Raw genomic sequence first — 17,488 nt, 5'->3', positions numbered from 1 at the left:
ACAATCCATGCATTCCTGTAGGTGTCCATAGAATGCGTTTGTAAAGAATTCTGCGGTTTGGGCCATATTTTCCACTGGCCTGGGGGCTTTGAAGGATTCCACCTCGGTTTTGAGAAGTGTGAAGTTTGCTTTTGAGAAGTTCTTCACCGTGGTTTCCTTGGCTGGGGGTGGGGATGGGATATGGATGTCCAGTGAGATTAATTTATATGGTCAGATCTTACCAATGAGGGGTATACCTCTGGTATGGAACATAGAATCCCCATGTTGGTGATGATCAGGTCCAGTATGTTTTCCCCTCTTGTGGGAGTGGTGACTAGTTGTTCCATAGCATTTGAGTTTATAAATTCTAGGAACCGTTGGGCGAGGGTGTTGGGGCTTGAGTAGTGCTCCAGTCTATGTTTGGGTAGTTGAAGTCACCCAATATAATGGTGTTTGGAGAGACCTTCATATTCTCCAGTGTTCTCAGGAAAGCCGAGTGGGGTTCCTGAGTTTGGGAGGGTGGTCTGTAGCAGGCTACAAACTGAAAGGCTTTTTTGCCCACTGTTAGTTGCACATGGATGGTGTCCGATGCTTCATGCAGTGCCACTAACCTATGCTTATGCAGTTATACTCAGTCAGGCTAGGAGACCAGCATGTGGGTCTGGTAGCCTGGGGGAGACCCAGACTGCATACGTGCAGCCAGGACTGGTGAGGTGGTTACTTCAGGGAGGGAGCTACTCTGTAGCAGTGAGACTGAATGTGAACCACAGCTGCTTGTGGGTACTGATGTTCCCTTGGACAGAGTGACTGCAAAGGTAGAGGTGAGTAGTAGTACCCAGGCTGACAGTGAGATACTGATGAAGGCTAGGTTAACACCATAGCTGAAACCGGTCTGCTATTTTTGTGTTTTTTTTATTTTTATCACTAATTAAATTAGTTCATACAGCTCACAGTTGCTGGCTTCTGTTCTTTGCTACCTCTTCAAAAGGAACTTTGACGATTGGATGGGAGATAGGAAATTCACCCCGGGGATCACGTCAGTCGCCCTGCTAGACAGGGGTCCAGGGAAGTAAATATTGTGGGAAGAAATATCCGGGGAATTGTCTGGCTAGGCTTGTGTAGGCCCTAGGGCCGATAGCCTAGTACCAACTTATGAAAACGTACAAAGACATATTATGCAGAACTTCTACTTGCTTGGAATTACCAGAGATGTAACAGGGTACTACAGGACCTGTCAGCAGTGCCAAAATGTAGGCAAGGCAGGAGACAAGGTGAGAGGTCCTTTTATGCCTTTGTCTGTGATTGAGGAGCCATTTCAGATGGTAGCTATGAATTTTTTGAGGCATCTGAGTACCCCAAGTTCCACAGGGAAAAGCTGTATCCTAGTGGTAGTAGATTATGCTACAGGATACAGGATACCCTGAGGCAGTGACTCTGTCCTCCATTGAGGCAGAAAAGCTGGCAAATGCTTTGTTACAGATTTTCAGCAGGGTAGGTTTCCAAAAAGAAATACTGACTGACAGAGGTGCCAATTTCATGTCAGACCTGCTGGCTTGTCTGTTGAAGTACTGTGGGGTGAAGCACATGAAGACTACCCACTACCATCCTCAGACTAATGGTCTTGAGAGGTAAAACTCTACAACCGTGTCCATGCTACGGGCATTTGCAGACCAGTTTAAGAGGGAGTGGGACAAATATTTGCCCCATCTGTTTGCTTACAGAGAGGTTCCCCAGGAATCCACAGTTTTTTTCACACTTTGAGTTGCTGTTTGGGCATAGAGTGAGGGGAGCTCTAGATTTAATTTGAGATGAGTGGGAAGGTGAGTGTGATTCTCACAAGGAGTCTGTCGTGGCACATGTCCTAAACCTCAGGGAACTCATGGGCTTGGCCCAGGAAAACCTGGCAGTAGCCCAACAATAGAAAAAGGTGTGGTATGACAGGAATGCTCGAGCTAGAGAGTATGCTGTGTGGCAGCAGGTAATGGCTCTCATTCCTGTCAGACACAACAGCTGCAAGCAGCTTGGGAAGGGACCCTACCAGGTGGTAAGAAAGGTCAGTGATGTTGACTACATGGTGGAACTGCTAGACAGGAGGAAGGGGCATAAATTATACCATGTTAACATGGTGAAACCTTACCAGGATAGGGATGGTGAAACCTTACCAGGATAGGGAGGCCCTTGTGCTGAGCATTTGCAGTGGATTGCAGGAGGAGTCTGAGGGATATCTGGTGACTGATCTCCTCAGCGAGGCTCGGACTGACACCTCAGTGAAGGGGTAGCAATGTCCTGGCAGTTGTCTCCTATCCAGATTTGAGAAATCTGAGCGGTGTTACAGGAGTTTGGGGACATGTTTACTGGGAAACCAGGGTGTACCCACCTGGTGCAGCACCAGATGGATACAGGACCCCAAAGGCCTATTAGGCAGGCCCCTTATAGGGTGCCTGAGAGAGTCAAACAGACTTTGAGGGAGGAGATACAGGAGATGTTGGAACTAGGGGTGATTCAAGAGTGCCATAAAGCTGAAACCATGTTTTGAGCCACATTCCATTATATGTTTGGCCAGTACACTCCTATGTCCCCTACATGAATACCATAACAATGCTGTCTTACTCTTTCAGCGGACGATTGGTCTTACCAATATAAAAGTCCAACCATATTTTACATGAGGCAAGGTAGACTATGTCTGGTGTATGGCAATCTGCTGACACACTAAATGTATGCATATTACCTGTAACTGGATGAACAAACCCATTAGACAAGTTAATTTAAATACAAAAGCTGCATCTGTTGCACTTCATTGTGCCTAGTTCCTCACACAGAGGAGCCATGGATGCATAGTTGGTCCTGTAACACAATTGTCTCTTTAAAGACTTTATTTTTATAGCTGATATGTGGTCTCTCTCCCACTGTATTCCTTATGGAATTGTCTGTTTGTAAAATAGACCAGTTGTATCTAATAACTCCACATATCATTTCTATATCACTGGTATAATACCAGCGTGATGGGCACAGTGCTCTGGCCTGACATCCTAGGCCTCTCAAAGGGCATGTGACCATTTGAAGCCGTAGACACTTCAGAAAAATGGGGTCTTGCCCTATCAGCCCTAAGAGCCATGGACTCCCCCACATGCATTCTCGAGCTCTTTAGATCTATGCTTCCTCACTCTAAATTCAGTGCTCAGGTTCAACAAGTCACCCATGGCTTCTCTGTGTGAGGAGTTAGGCACAAGGAAGTGCAATAGATGCAGCTTTTGTATTTACATTAACACATCTAATGTTTTTGTTCTTCCAGGTACAGGTAATATGCATACATTTCGAGTGTCAGCAGATTGTCATACACTTGATATAGTCTACCTTGCCTCATGTAAAACATGCTTGCGCTTTTATATTGGTAAGACGAATCATCCTCTGTTTGAAAGAGTAAGAGAGCATTGTTATGGTATTCGTGTAGGGGACAGTAAAAGTGTACTGGCCAAACATCAGTTCTATGGCTGTGCAGGTTAAGAAAAGCTGACATCAAGGGGACTTTAGGAATCAAACAGAGGGGGGAGCTAATTAAATTGCAGGCAGGTAAATTCCCAGGCTATAATGAAAGAGTTTATTTGAAGCTGGTTTTAAATTCCAGGGACCTCTCACATTAATGTGTGCTAGGGCTCTTTAATGCAATTCCTTTTAATTGAGTTTTAGTGAGGTGTGTTATTTTATTGGATATATGGTATTTAAATTTTTATACAAATAGTGTTTATACTGAGTGTTGGTTTATGGTCTGAAGAAGCACCTATCGGTGTGAAAGCACTTACCTGGTTTAATAAACACTCTTTGTTTTACACCTGTTATGTTTCTGTTATTTTTTTTTTTTCATTTATTTTCCATGTTTACTTCTGGCACAGTTAATTCCTTATGGGGAGTCTTGCATTGCCTAAAATAGTCTGTAAGGGGATGGATACATTTTTAGCCAGTATTCAGAAGGCTGGGGGGGGGGGGGCTGTAGACCATCCTTTTCAAAGCAATGTGGTTTGTTAAACATGTCCTCCCATGCAGACAAATGATATTGAATTCCCCCTGGAAAGACACCAGAAACTAAGCCCAATTATTGAAGTCTGTTGTCTTTTGTTCATACATTCTTGGTGAGGGTAGAATGCTGCTCAATACAAGGCACATACCTGGTGAAGGTAGGACACTACTCCATGCAAGGCACATACCTGGAGAAGGTGGGACACTGCTTAGTGCAAGGCACATACCTGCCTGAGAGAGACATTCAGAGAGAGACATTCAGAAAAAAAAATCTTGCTTTTTTTCCCACTTTACAGAGATTTTAAAAAGTTCAGTTACAGGCTTGCTTTCCTTGTTGGCTGTTGGTGAAGCAGAGGAGAAAACGCTGAGAGAAGAAAGGAGCCACTTTTGAGATTTTAAGTATTTTTCCTCTGTTTATTTGCTAAGTTTTTCTGCATAGCCGCCTATTTTGAGCATTTTCTGGCTTGTTAAATTTGATTTCTGCATTAGTAACTGTATTTAGAGCACAACCTAGAGCTGTTTACTGAATTTCCTGTTTGCACTTATTTTTAAAATCGTTTTTTTCTCAAAACTTGCATTTTATCTGTCTTTGGCCTAGCACTCTTGTGTGGGGTCATTTACTGCACTGTTATAACTTGTTAATACTTGTGAACCTCTGCTATCTCTGAAAAAACAAAAAATCAAAAAAAAAATCTTGCTTTTTTCCCACTTTTCTGAGATTTAAAAAAGTTCAGTTACAGGCTTGCTGTTCTTGAACTGTTTGTAAGTTTCTGTGAGGCCATTTTTGCTTGGGCTAAAGGGAAGTCTCTCCGTTGATCAGTGGCAGTGAAAAACATTGAGCAGCCTGCCTGCCCCAGTGGGAGTGGTTACTGACTTGAAACTGTAGTTTTATTGGCCATTTTGGGTCAATTCCAAAACTCCTTCATCTTCCTCTCTTAAAACCCTCTTTTGCGCGGTTTTGTGCATTTTTGTGCATAGCGCAACAGCGGGCAGCGCCGCCTAATTGGGTTTAAACTATTCCTGGCTCCACAGTCTGCTCTTCACTTTTTCCCTTAGAACTGCTCTCTCTCTCTCTCTCTCTCAATTTAAACACCATATTCTCATTCTAAGGCCCTTCACTGGTCCAATTAAGTAATCCTACAAGTTGGCACTATTAAACCATAAGCCCTACTTACTCTTACACTCTCTACGATTACCATGTCCCCTATTGGTCTGTCTTAAATTCAGTTTCCCTATATTACTCTAGCATGTCCAAAGGTCAGTAAATGGTTTCCTCTCCAGTCCAGCTGGTGAATCTGGGAATTTTGAGGCAATGTTACAACTGTCTCATGTACACGGACAACCCTCTCCTCCTCCAAACAGGTTCAAATATATGTGAGAGATGCAACTATTTAGCCAAACTGGAGGCTGAGCTCTCTCATGTCAAAACTGGTGAAACCAGTTAGGAGGAGAAGGTAACCTCACACAACACAATTCCAGTATCACATAGTCCCACCACATCAGCGAACCAAACACATAAATACACAAAAACATACTTGGAGGCTCTAAATAAAAATCTACCTAAGCAACAGAGACTTCCAAAGCAGACATCCAAGCAAACGCTACCTCAAAACAAAACACACACAACACATAGCCCACAAAGTCAGTGTGCCAAGCAGCCACAGCCATTAAGGCTGAATAACACACCTGATACTCTTGTAATAGGTGACTCTATTGTCAGACACACTGATGTCCCGCTCACCAGGCTGAATAAAGAGAAGGTCACGGTGAGCTGCCTGTCGGGTGCTAGGATCCGCCACATAACGCAAGCACTCATGTCACTCCAAAGCAAATACAAATATGACTCAGTCATTGTACATGCTGGTGTGAATGACCTGAGACGTACCTCCCTCGACTACATGAAAAGAGACATAGTGGAACTCTCTGATCATGTAGCCCAGGCTGGTATGACCCTGACCTTGAGCAGCATCTTACCCTCACCTAGAATGATGCCACAGTACAAAGACAAAATGATCGATTTTAACAATTAGCTAAATTTTTGGTGTCATTCAAAAGGGATCCAGTGTCTGTCAGCCTGGGATGACATGCTCGACAAGCCACGTTGCTTCGCTAGGGACGGCTTGCACCTGTCACCACTGAGCTTTCGGATATTGGCAAAGGCTCTTGCCACCCCCATAGTGCCTTTTTTAGGCAAGGCTCAAAAGTCAAACCCACCCCCATAGACAGCACAAGGAACAAGAAACTAAGGGTAATGCTGCTAAACGCCAGAAGTCTTAACCTCAAGATGCATGCACTCAAAACTCTCCTCAGTATGGAGAACATCGATATCTGTGCAGTGACAGAAACCTGGTTCAAGGCTCCAGAGAGCACCCCAGCACTACCAGGCTATACCTCATATCATGCTTTTCGGCCCCAAAACCCGGACCGAACCACAAAAGGAGGGGGAGTTTCCATATTTATCAAGGATATCCACACTCCAGGTTAGTGGCATTGCACGAAGTATCGGAGACCATCCATGTGCAACTAACAGTGGGCAGCACTGCTTTTCAGTTTATCGCATACTACAGACCACCCTCTCAGTCAGGAATCCCACTCTGCTTTCCTGAAAACATTGGAGAACATGAAGATCTCTCCGAACACCATTATATTGGGCGACTTCAATTACCCAAACATTGACTGGGAGCACTACTCAAGCCCCAGCACCTTAGCCCAAAGGTTCCTGGAAATTATGAACTCAAATGCTATGGAACAACTAGTCACCACTCCCACAAGAGGGGACAACATACTAGACCTGATCATTACCAACATGGGGACTCTATGCTCCACACCAGATGTATATCCCTCATTGGTAAGATCAGACCATAAATTAATTTCACTGGATGTCCACATCCCAACCCCACCCCCAGCCCAGAAAACCACAGTGAAAAACTTCTCAAAAGCGAACTTCTCACTTCTCAAAGCTGAAGTGGAATCCTTCAAGACCCCAGGGCCAGTGGAAACTACGGCCCAAACTGCAGAATACTATATAAACGCATTCTAAGGACATCTCCAGGAATGCATGGATCATGCTATCCCATACAAAACCAAGACCCAATCATCCAAAGGCAGGCGTCCAGTCTGGTGGACGCCTGACATAAATAAACTGTACAACAGAAGGAGGAAGCTACTACATGATAGAGCAAAATCCCTAGTAGGGAAGGCATCTCTGATCAGTACTAGCAAAAAATTACGATCCCTCATAAAATCCTCCAATGCCAGCTTCGAGAGAAAAATTGCACATGACACCAAAGACAATCATAAGGCTTTTTTCAGTTGTCAGAAACCTGGGATGCAACTCCCAGACTTGTTCTGAGTTGATTCTAAATGACAAAAAATACACTGAACCCACAGACATCGCCAATATCGTGGCAGACAGGTTCAGTGCAAACTTCTCCACCCCCTCCCCCCAAAAGAGCAAGCATCTATCCCAGCAGAGGGCTGCCTCCCAAACATCTCTGATGCTCAGGTGAAGGCTGCCCTCTCCAAAGCAAAAAACACTGCTTCCATGGGACCAGATGGCGTCCCAGGTTGCGTCCTACATGAACTCCAAGAGGAACTAATCCCGCAAATAAAACAGCTATACAATTTCAGCCTCACTGCAGGATATGTGCCCACAGAATGGCGTACAGCAACAGTGGTCCCACTCCACAAAGGTGGAGCCTCTACAGACCCTGGAAACTATCGCCCCATAAGCCTGACTTGCTTAGTCTGCAAGGCTATGGAGAGGATCGTCATGGAGCTCATAAACAAAGACATTGGGGACCTACAGACACTAGATCCTACCCAATTCGGCTTTGTCAAGGGCAGATCCTGCCTTTTGAACCTGGTTGACTTCTTTGAAACGGTCACCAAAGCCATAGATGAAGGGAAGGTAGTCCACACAGCCTATCTGGACCTTGCAAAGGCATTTGACACAATACCCCACTCGGGCATCATAGATAAGCTATCCAGCTTAAATATAAACCCCTATGTCACAAGATGGGTCAAACTGGCTCAAAGACCGAACCCACAGAGTGAGAGTTGCTGGAGCCATGTCAGACTCGAAACCAGTCACAAGTGGCGTCCCACAGGGTTCTGTCCTGGGACCACTGTTGTTCGGTATATACTTTTCCGAGGTACAGGCAAACATGGGAGGACTGTGGCTCACCAAGTTCGCAGACGACTGCAAACTGGGCGCCATAATCAACTCTCTAGCTGACACAAACATCCTTCAAAAAGGTCTCACAGAGACAGTTAACTGGTGCCAGCGCCATGGTTTAAAGCTAAATGCCAAAAAATGTATAGTTATACCCTTTGGCAAAAACAATGTGCCCACAAATTACCACATAGGCGGAAACCCATTAAGTACAGAGAAAGTTATTGGGTACCTGGGGACCCAGGTTGATAGCAATCTCTCCTTTGAAAACTACATTGCCAAAGTGGTTAGAAAGACCTTCTACATAGCCCACCTCATCACGAAGGGTTTCACATCTAGATCAAGAGAGGTAATCGTGCCCCTTTATTCATCCCTCATCAGGCCCATCGTAGAATACAATGCCCCTTTTAGGATGTACCTTACCCGACACCTGCAGCAATTAGAAAGACCCAAAAAGTATCTCACCAAGAGGATCAAGGGTCTCAAACAGATGCCATATGCTGCTCGGTTAAAAAAAACTCCAGCTCTACTCATACCGCCTACTTCGAGGCGATCTATGCCTGACATACAAAGCTATGTCAAATCCAGAATTAATGGACATGCTCCACCTCAGTAAATCTAAATCCCTTGGAGCCACACGCTCGAGGGACTTGAACCTCAGCACCGAAATAAATAGAACTTGCTGGAGGGACAGGTTCATAACCCAGAGGCTCCCTTCGCTCTGGAATAGAATTCCAGTCCATGTGAGGCAAAGCACCTCACTGAATCTCTTCAAGAAGAATCTTGATAGGTGGATGGGGGATCGTAGGTTTGTCCCAGGGATTACTCCCGTGTCACTATTAGACAGAGGCACAGTAAACTAAACCTTAAAAAGGGCACAGTATACTCAAATCAAGGGGTGGTGTAAGCCATACATTATCGGGCTAGGCTTATAATTGCCTCAGGGCAGATAGCCTAGTATGAACCTATGAATATGAATGTCTCTCTTCATATAGTCCAGGGAGGTGTGTCTTGGGTCATTGTCACCCATATGGGCTATGATGATGAAGTCATACTGAGATCCTTCTATTCTCATGTTGCAGTATTCATAACCTTAGGGAGTTGCTGCCTGCAGCACTGGACATCAGGCCAGTATACCAAAGTCTTAGTAACGGGGGTATGTGCGACGTGGCATGCAGGGGCCATAAACTGATGTAGGCTATGTCTGTGATGTCTGCATGTACCCAACTCAGAACTTTTATGCCGCAGTGTGTTTCAGACATCCGATTGCCACTCTCAGACATCTGGCGTTTTTTACTTCGGCCATCGATTTTCGACTATCATTTTCCATCTTTCTGCACTGAGATAAGCATCCTTCTGGGATTTTTTTTTGTTTCTTTTCCTTTTTCAGAAGTACATGTCGTCTAGAAAGGGAAAGTGTGCTTGTGGAAGACAAATTCCACATAAGGACACACAAGAACAGTGCTTATTTTGTTTAGGGGCTGGTCACAATTACAAGTCCTGTGACATTTGCCAATCTTTTTTTCCCAAAACCCTTAGAAGCCATCTGGCGGCCTTAAATCTTTAATTAGAGAATCAGCGTCTCTGACGTTTGGTATCCAGAAGGGAAGGTGGAGTGGGTGGCACCTTCGACGAGCCATCTAGGAAGAAGGCCAAGACAGGCCCAACGTCCAAGCAGCAGCTCAGTTGTCCGGTGAGATTCTCTGAGTGTCAGCCCAGGATCGCTCCGGACATTGGGTATTTTGCTGTAACCAGGAATTGAAATGAAAGTCGGTTCAACAGATGGCCAGAGTACATCCGTTGAGGTTGTTCAGCCATCAGAGCCCGATGGTGAGGGGGGAACCACAGCTCATGGCTTCAGAGGGGCCTACTACTGCCTTACCATCCACTATCACATTGGCACCCAGGCCTATGTCTACTCCTTCTGTTTCTTTTTAAAGAAGGAAAAACATAGCACAAAAGACCCTACTCCACCCTGGGAGACCTTTTCCCAGAATCTGTTCAAGGCCTTTCAGGTTCTTCAGACCCAGATTCCCCAGTCAGACCTACCAGGTGTTCCACAGGTACTGTCTGAAGAGTAGTCTTCCTGTTCAGATGAGTCTTTAACTTAACTGCCCTCCGATTGAATCACCTAAGGATTTTGTAACTCCAGAAGAAGTAAAGTCCCTTACTCCTGACTCCCCTGGAGAAGAGTTCTTTTTTTGGGGATACCATTTCCCTACTTAGGCACCATTTCAAGTGGGAGCTCTCAGATGTTTCTGAGACTAAAAAGAGATGCTTTGAACTATTGCAGATGGAGCAGCCCTCACCATCTGCAGTCCTACCTTTGCTTCCAGCATTCCAGGATGCTTTTTCTGCTGCCTCTCAGAGCCCAGAGTCGCATCCTCCTGCTTCTAAGAGACCAGACAGATTTTTTAAAGTGTCTGCAAAGGAGCAGTACCTTTTCAAGAATCCTCCAGTAGACCCTGCAGTCATTGCTGTGGCAACTACCCACCTCTTCCCTTTTCCCTACTGATAAAGACAGTAAATTTATGGACAGGTTGGGGAAGAAAATAGATACTTCTTCCACCTTGGCCATTAGAGCTATTAATTATCAGACCCACATGGCCAAGTTTGCTTTAGAATCCCTGACCAAGGCCTCTACTTTTCTGTCTGAAGTTCCAGACTCACCAGCTAAGGCCCAAGTGAGTACCCCCCTGTCCACAGTTGCTCATGTGACCAGACACACTAAGTGCAGCTGTGACGCTGTAGAAGTGTCCTCTAAGTCTGCTGCTTCTGGTTCTGTGTTGAGGAGGGTTTCATGGGTCTGCTGGTTCTGTATTAAGGAGGGTTCCATGGTTGAGACATCAGCCTTTACCTTTGGATGTCCAAGCGAAGTTGTTAGATGCCCCTTTGGACAATGACGCCCTATTTGGAGCTGCCTCTGCAGAGCTATTTTTATCTTTGCAGGAAAAAGGTAAAGACTTACAAAATCTTAAACACTTATTGTTGTCCCATGTTCCCAGATTCCGTAGAAATTACCCTCAAAAGTCTAGCTTTGTCAAGAGGCAGCCCTGTCATTCTTCTGCGCAGAGATATCTGAGGAAACCATCTGCTCCTAGATCTTCTACCACCCCCACACCTTCTTCCTTTCAGAGGCAGCCAGACCCAGATAGAGCGCCTCCGCTGTGACTCTCTTCCCTTACCCAGTTCCACCCCCCCCCCCATCCCTGCACCTAACCCTTTCCCTACCCTCCTGGCAGACTATCACCACAGACAAGTGGGTACTCTCCATCATCGAGAGGGGATACTTCATGACTTGGTGGGCAATTCTACCCCTCCAGGGAGTTCCACAACCCCCACCCGACCAGCTTCCACTTTTTCCCACTATCCTGAGCTGACTCCTCTCTCAGGGAACTGTAGAACTAGTACCCGAGGATCAGTTAGCCAAGGAATTTTATTCCAGGATGTTTTTAGTTCCAAGAAAAGATGGTCCTTTGAGACCCATACTCTACTTATCCCACCTCAATCTCTTCCTCATGGTGCCTATCTTCAAAATGCTCACATTACAGCATCTTCTTCCCCTTGTTCCTCAGCAAGCATTCATATCCTCCCTGGATCTAATGGATGCTTACCTTCACATCCTCGTTCATCCCATTTACAGGATTTTTTTACGTTTCTCAGAGGGTTCTTCACATTTTCAGTTCTCTCCCTTACCCTTTGGTCTCCCCACAGCCCCAAGAGTATTCACAGTGTCTAGCCCCAGGCATTGCACATTGCAAACTGCAGGTCATACAAATTTATCCTTATTTGGACGACCTCCTTATTCTGCACCAAGATTCTCTCACCCTGTCCCAACACTTGGACATGGTTTGCAAGTTTTTGCAGAACGTAGGCTTCACAATGAATTACTTAGTCTCAAATGGCTCCTTCCCAAGATCTTGTTTTTCTGGGGTGCAGGATAAGGACAGACTCTATGTCAGTCTGTCTCTGCCCAGAAAGTGGAATTTCTTACTCAGTTCTTCCACTCCCTGCTACTTCTTCCAACCATTTTAGCCCGGGAGTTTCTCAGAATCCTAGGATACATGGCTTCCTTGACTTCCATGATCATTAGACACGTGAAGTTTTAGTGGGTCTTGAGAAATTCTTGGAACCAGCACTCTCATCCCATGGAAACAAAACTCCCTCTTCTTCCGTGTTTAAAAAGGGAGCTCTCCTGGTGGATTGCTACCCTTACCCTCAGTCAAGGGGTACACTTGCAGACCCTCCACCCAAACAGCATCCTTACACAGATGCATCAGGTCTAGGTTGGGGGCTATCCTACACAATGTAAACACCCAGCACAAAGTACAGGGGGAGTGGACCGTTCAAGAAAGGAAGGACCACATCAAACTAAAAGAGCTAAGGGCCCTTTCCTTGACAGTACAGGCCTTTCAAGACATCCTTCTGCCAGGTACCCTGAAGGTCATCACAGACAACAGAACAGTTCTGTGGTATATTAAACAGGGAGGAACAAAGTCTTATTCTCTCTGCGGTCTTGCAGTTCAGATTTGGTCCCTGGCAGCAGCACTACATGTTCACTTGCAGGCAGTTTACATTCTGTCAGAGGACAATGTGATGGCAGATACCCTGAGCAGAACCTAAACATCCTCCCACGAATGGATGCTTCACAGGGAGATATTTCTGGATCTTATTCACAGATGGGGTATTCCTCAGGCAGATCTATTTGCCTCCTCCCAGAACAAACAAATGCCCCTCTTTTGCACAAGGCTTCCCCATCTACAAGCCTGTATGTTGGAAACCTTTTCTTTTTCATGGGAGTGAATGTTCCTTTATGCCTTCCCCCCATTTCCTTTGATTCACAAAGTCCTCCTGAAAATACAGGACGACAAACCAAAGATCCTGCTGGTGACTCCCTTTTGGCCAAGACAGCATTGGTTTCCCCTATTATACCTTCTAGCCCAGGGTAATCACCACAGGTTATCTCACCGCTTCAACCTGTTCACACAAGACAGGGGATCCCTTGTTCATCCCCATATTCTCAATCTCAAATTGACAGTGTGGGTTCTGATCCCCTTTAGGCACCTGTATTCAGAGGACGTACTCACACAAGACAGGGGATCCCTTGTTCATCCCCACTTTCTCAACCTCAAACTGACAGTGTGGATGATAAGAGTTCTGATCCTCTTTAGGCACCTGTATTCAGAGGATGTACTCTATGTCCTGCAGGAGACCAGGAAACTAACTACCAGGAGAATGTTTATTAAAATGGAAAAGATTCTCCCACTGGTGCCTCAAGAGAAAACAGGACACATTTCAAGTTTCTGTTCCAGTGGTCCTTTCTTACCTGTGCGAGTTACTACATTCAGGGCTGACTTATTTCGCAAAGAAAGTGCACACCTCTGCTATTTCTGCTTGCCTTCCCTTGACTCCAACTCTAGCTACCACATTGGACGTTAAGCTGTTTCTGAAAGGGGTCCTTCACATAAGACCTCCTCGCAAAGCCTATCCCTCCTCCTTGGGACCTTAACTTTCTGCTGGAAAAGCTTACAATGGCCCCTTTTGAGCCAGCCCATTCGTCCTCTCTTAAATTCTGTATTTGGAAAACAGTCTCTGAGCCAAGCCCTTATGGCTTCTCCTTCGTATCTTGTTTTTCATAAAGATAGGGTTTGTCTCAGAACTAACGCTTCATTCATGCCTAAAGTAGTTAATGAAATTTCCTTAAACCAGACCATTAATCTTACTCGTCTTTTACCCTCAACCACACAACTCCTCAGAAAGGACTTTGCATTTCTTGGGTGTTCATAGACAACTGAGGTTCTACTTAGACCAGACAAAACCCTTCAGAGACAGTCTGACCAACTGTTTGTCTCTCTTCACTCTAGGGCTGTTGGCAAGGCAGTGTCAAAACACACAATTGCGTCTTGGATTTCTAAGGCTATTGCCTTTTGCTATTCCTTTTGTGGAAAGCAGTTGAGTTCACCTGTCAAGGCCCATTCCACCAGAGCAGCTTCCTCCCAACAGCCTTCTTCAAGGGCGTTGATTATGCCTCTATTCTAGAGGCGGCTACTTGGTCTTCTGTGTATATACATTTACCAAACATTACAAACTGGATTTGATCTCTAGGGCTAGAACGGATTCGCTAGGTCTGTCCTGCAGGGTCTCATAGTCTGCTTCCCAACCTACCTCCCATGTTACTTCCTAGAGAGCGTTGGTACTCTCCCTAAGGTTATGATTACTGCAGCATGAGAAGAGAAGGACATAGAATAGTTGAGTAACAACTTACATAACCATAAATGTCCTCTTCCATGTTGCAGTATTCAATCTCACCCACCTACCCCCTTTTTGGACATATTACCTGTGTTCCTTTCCCTAACCACCAATTTTGATTGTCTGGGAGGTTTATGCTTCGTTCTGTCTTCCTGCTCCTGGGGTTTCTCTCTGTGCGGCAGCCATTTCTGAGTTGGGTATGTGCAGACGTCACAGATGTAGCCTACGTCAGTTTATGGCCCCTGCATGCTGCGTCACACTTACCCCCGTTTCTAGGATTTTGGTATACTGGCCGGCTGTCTGGTGCTGCAGGCAGCAACTCCTTAAGGTTATGAATACTGTCTGCAACATGGAAGAGAAGGACATCTGTGGTTATGGTCAGTTCTTACACAACTATTGTGTACCTGTGCTGTAGTCACTTGAATGCATGTGTAACTTGGCTGATCCTGGTTCTAGGTAAGCAACTAAATTACCTTCTCATGATTCAGTCTGGTCAGTGGGGTATCTGTGTGTTGTACAATGAAGTTCCCTATGGCAATAGTCCTGGGTAATGTGCTTGCCTTGTGGACTTTGCTGTTGGGACTCCACTGGGTGTAGGAATATGTGTGGTGTTGCTTTTGGTGAGCGATTTGGAGATTGCTGAGGATCATTCCTGTTTATAGGCTTAGGAGGTCTTAGAGGTTTGGAAATATTGCTTTTTAGTTCCTCCACATAAGTTGGTCTATGTGTATGGTAGACAGTATGCGTTATGGATGTTGTGTGTGTGTGCATGTCCGTGTGTGTGTGTTGTTGACAATCTTGTCTGTCTGCAGGATTTTTGCCTTCTGTGAAACTATTTGCATCTTTTATATACTGTTTCTTTAATGATTAAATGGTTGTGAATGCGAGACCATTTTTCCATTGTTTCAAGATGCCCATGTCTACCAAGCTGGCTATGAAAACATTTGGAAATTGGATATCCGTTTTGTCCGGACCTGTATTTGGGTGGGTTAATGCTGGTTATGGACTGGGTTGTACATAGGTCCCCTTGGGTGGTGTCTGGAGTGTGGCACTAGACCTGGTTACTTTGTGTTAAGATTTAACAGTAAGTGATGTTTAACACGCAAACTAGCTGCTCTAAAACTCTCTCTTGTTTTAGCCACTCTCTGTTACAGTTATAACAGTAGTTTTATAGATTAAATGTACTCCAGCAGTAATAGTTTGCTGGGTTGGCACTTAGTGTTATGGGTATATGGAAATCGGTGGGAAGTAAAAGTAGTTAAATAGCTTACACTGTGTTCAACTAGGTTTGGACAGTAGATGTTAAGGTACACACGTAAAGTTACCTAGGCAACACTCTCCTCATATACTGTTGAAACAAAATAAAATAAGCACACACCAGTAATTGTCAGAAAATGGATCGAGAAGACTTTGTTCTCCCTGTTACTGTGCTAATGGCTTCAATGTAAGACAACTTTAGCAATGTATTCTTCTACTCGCAAACGCCAACACATAATCATTTAGTTATGTATAACTACTTGACTACATCTGATAATTATCTTCAGTGTCGTGTATTGCTGCAGCGATTAGTAATTTGCTCCATTATAAAACTGCGTATAACAAGTGAAAAAACACTAGTTAATATCACCACTGCAGTGCATTGTAGGCAAGAGAGTCGTCATTTCATGTTATCTCACCGTGACATTTTCTGTTATTGGTTTTTAATTTACTGTCATAAGAAAGGCAGCTCCAGTCTCATTCCAACATATGGATTCACTGGCAGCTTATAAGAATACAGCAAAGTTACTTCTAATAATAAGTTGTTAAGATTATCTGAAGTGGTTCTAATACAGTCTTAGATATTTTAAATGATAAATTAGGTTTAGGACATGAGTTTATTAAAGATTTAGTTGACCCAGCAGGAGTTTTAAGTCTTGTTGATACTTTGCACAATGCTGCATCTGTTTTAATGATGTGGATCCTTTTGTAAACGAGTCTTTGGTTCAGACGGTTGTAATTTGCTCTTATGAACATGTTTTTTTGGATACTGCTCTGTGTAAATGTATTAAAATGTAATCACATTTTGTTGGGCAGTGATGAGCTCAACATTGTGCCAAATATGGAGATTATATTTTAAGTGTACTGTTTTTGGTGGTTTTCTCATGCAGAATACAAGGTCTCAAAGAAACCACTGTTAACGCTGATTGAGAAACGTGAAAAAATTGTACCTGAGAAATGTGAAAAACTTGTACCGGAGACTGTGAAAAAAGCCACAATCCTGGTTCTAAAAAATATATCGGAGGATCCCTCCAGCCGTAAGTACATGGTTGCATTATAAATTGGTTTGGTTTTCCTGTTTACCTCTGAGAGTAAGTTAAGAAGTTAGTGAGGACAGCGTATGATAACAGATGTATGATTATAGAAAACAGTGAAGGATCAGTCGTTATTCACATTTCCATGTTTTGCATTAATGTGCGTTTAAACAGGAGGATAGCAGTTACTATCCTAGTTAAAGGAAAGATTCCATGGGCCGGGCTGCTTGTTTTGTGGAGGTTTTCTTTTGCTTATGTTGAGGTTTAGATGCTTGTGGTGTATTTGCTGACAGCTAAATACTTGTTATTATATAAAAATGAAGTAGTCTTCCCTCATAATAACAGTGTGATATTAGAAATAGTATGCGCTACAAAGCCTACAAGGTATGCAGAAAGAAATGTAGTGAACAAGTGTGGCCAGCCTAGAAAAATGTGTTCGCATGACAGCAAAGATCTGCTGTATACAGGCTTAGAAAATATTGGTAAAAGATGGTTATGGTAATAGAAGCTTGCTGAAATACCAGGAGAAGGTAAATACATACAAAGACTCAGTTGTCAGAAGTTATCTAACAAAGAGAAATGGCTGATAGTGCAAAAAGAGAAATGGCTATCATGTCACGAGACTTCACCCTGGTCTTTAGGAAACGGATAACTGGTGAGACCCACAGCATTCTCAGCTGGTGTCATTCACAGTAAAGCCACAGATATGCCAAGAATGTTTCAGGAGGATTTATCAGAAGAAACCATTCATGAACATAGACTGTTTAAAAAAACAACTGTT

At 44.3% G+C, this 17,488-nt stretch overlaps 1 protein-coding gene across 2 annotated transcripts in view; it reads left to right on the top strand.

The window, feature by feature from the left end:
- Positions 1-17,488, top strand: part of LOC122815112 (zinc finger protein 260-like) — a 743,919-nt gene that overhangs the window by 308,281 nt on the left and 418,150 nt on the right. For both annotated transcript variants that reach the window (XM_044087356.1, XM_044087357.1), the window contains exon 4: positions 16,564-16,710. In XM_044087356.1, the coding sequence (XP_043943291.1) occupies positions 16,564-16,710 (147 nt within the window). The remainder of the gene's footprint in view (positions 1-16,563; positions 16,711-17,488) is intronic.

Source organism: Protopterus annectens, chromosome 11.part0 (genome assembly GCF_019279795.1).
Source record: "Protopterus annectens isolate FY-2018-M chromosome 11.part0, PAN1.0, whole genome shotgun sequence".
Lineage (NCBI taxonomy): Eukaryota > Metazoa > Chordata > Ceratodontiformes > Protopteridae > Protopterus > Protopterus annectens.
Note: the sequence above shows the minus strand (reverse complement) of the source record. Positions and strands in the feature narration are given on the sequence as shown.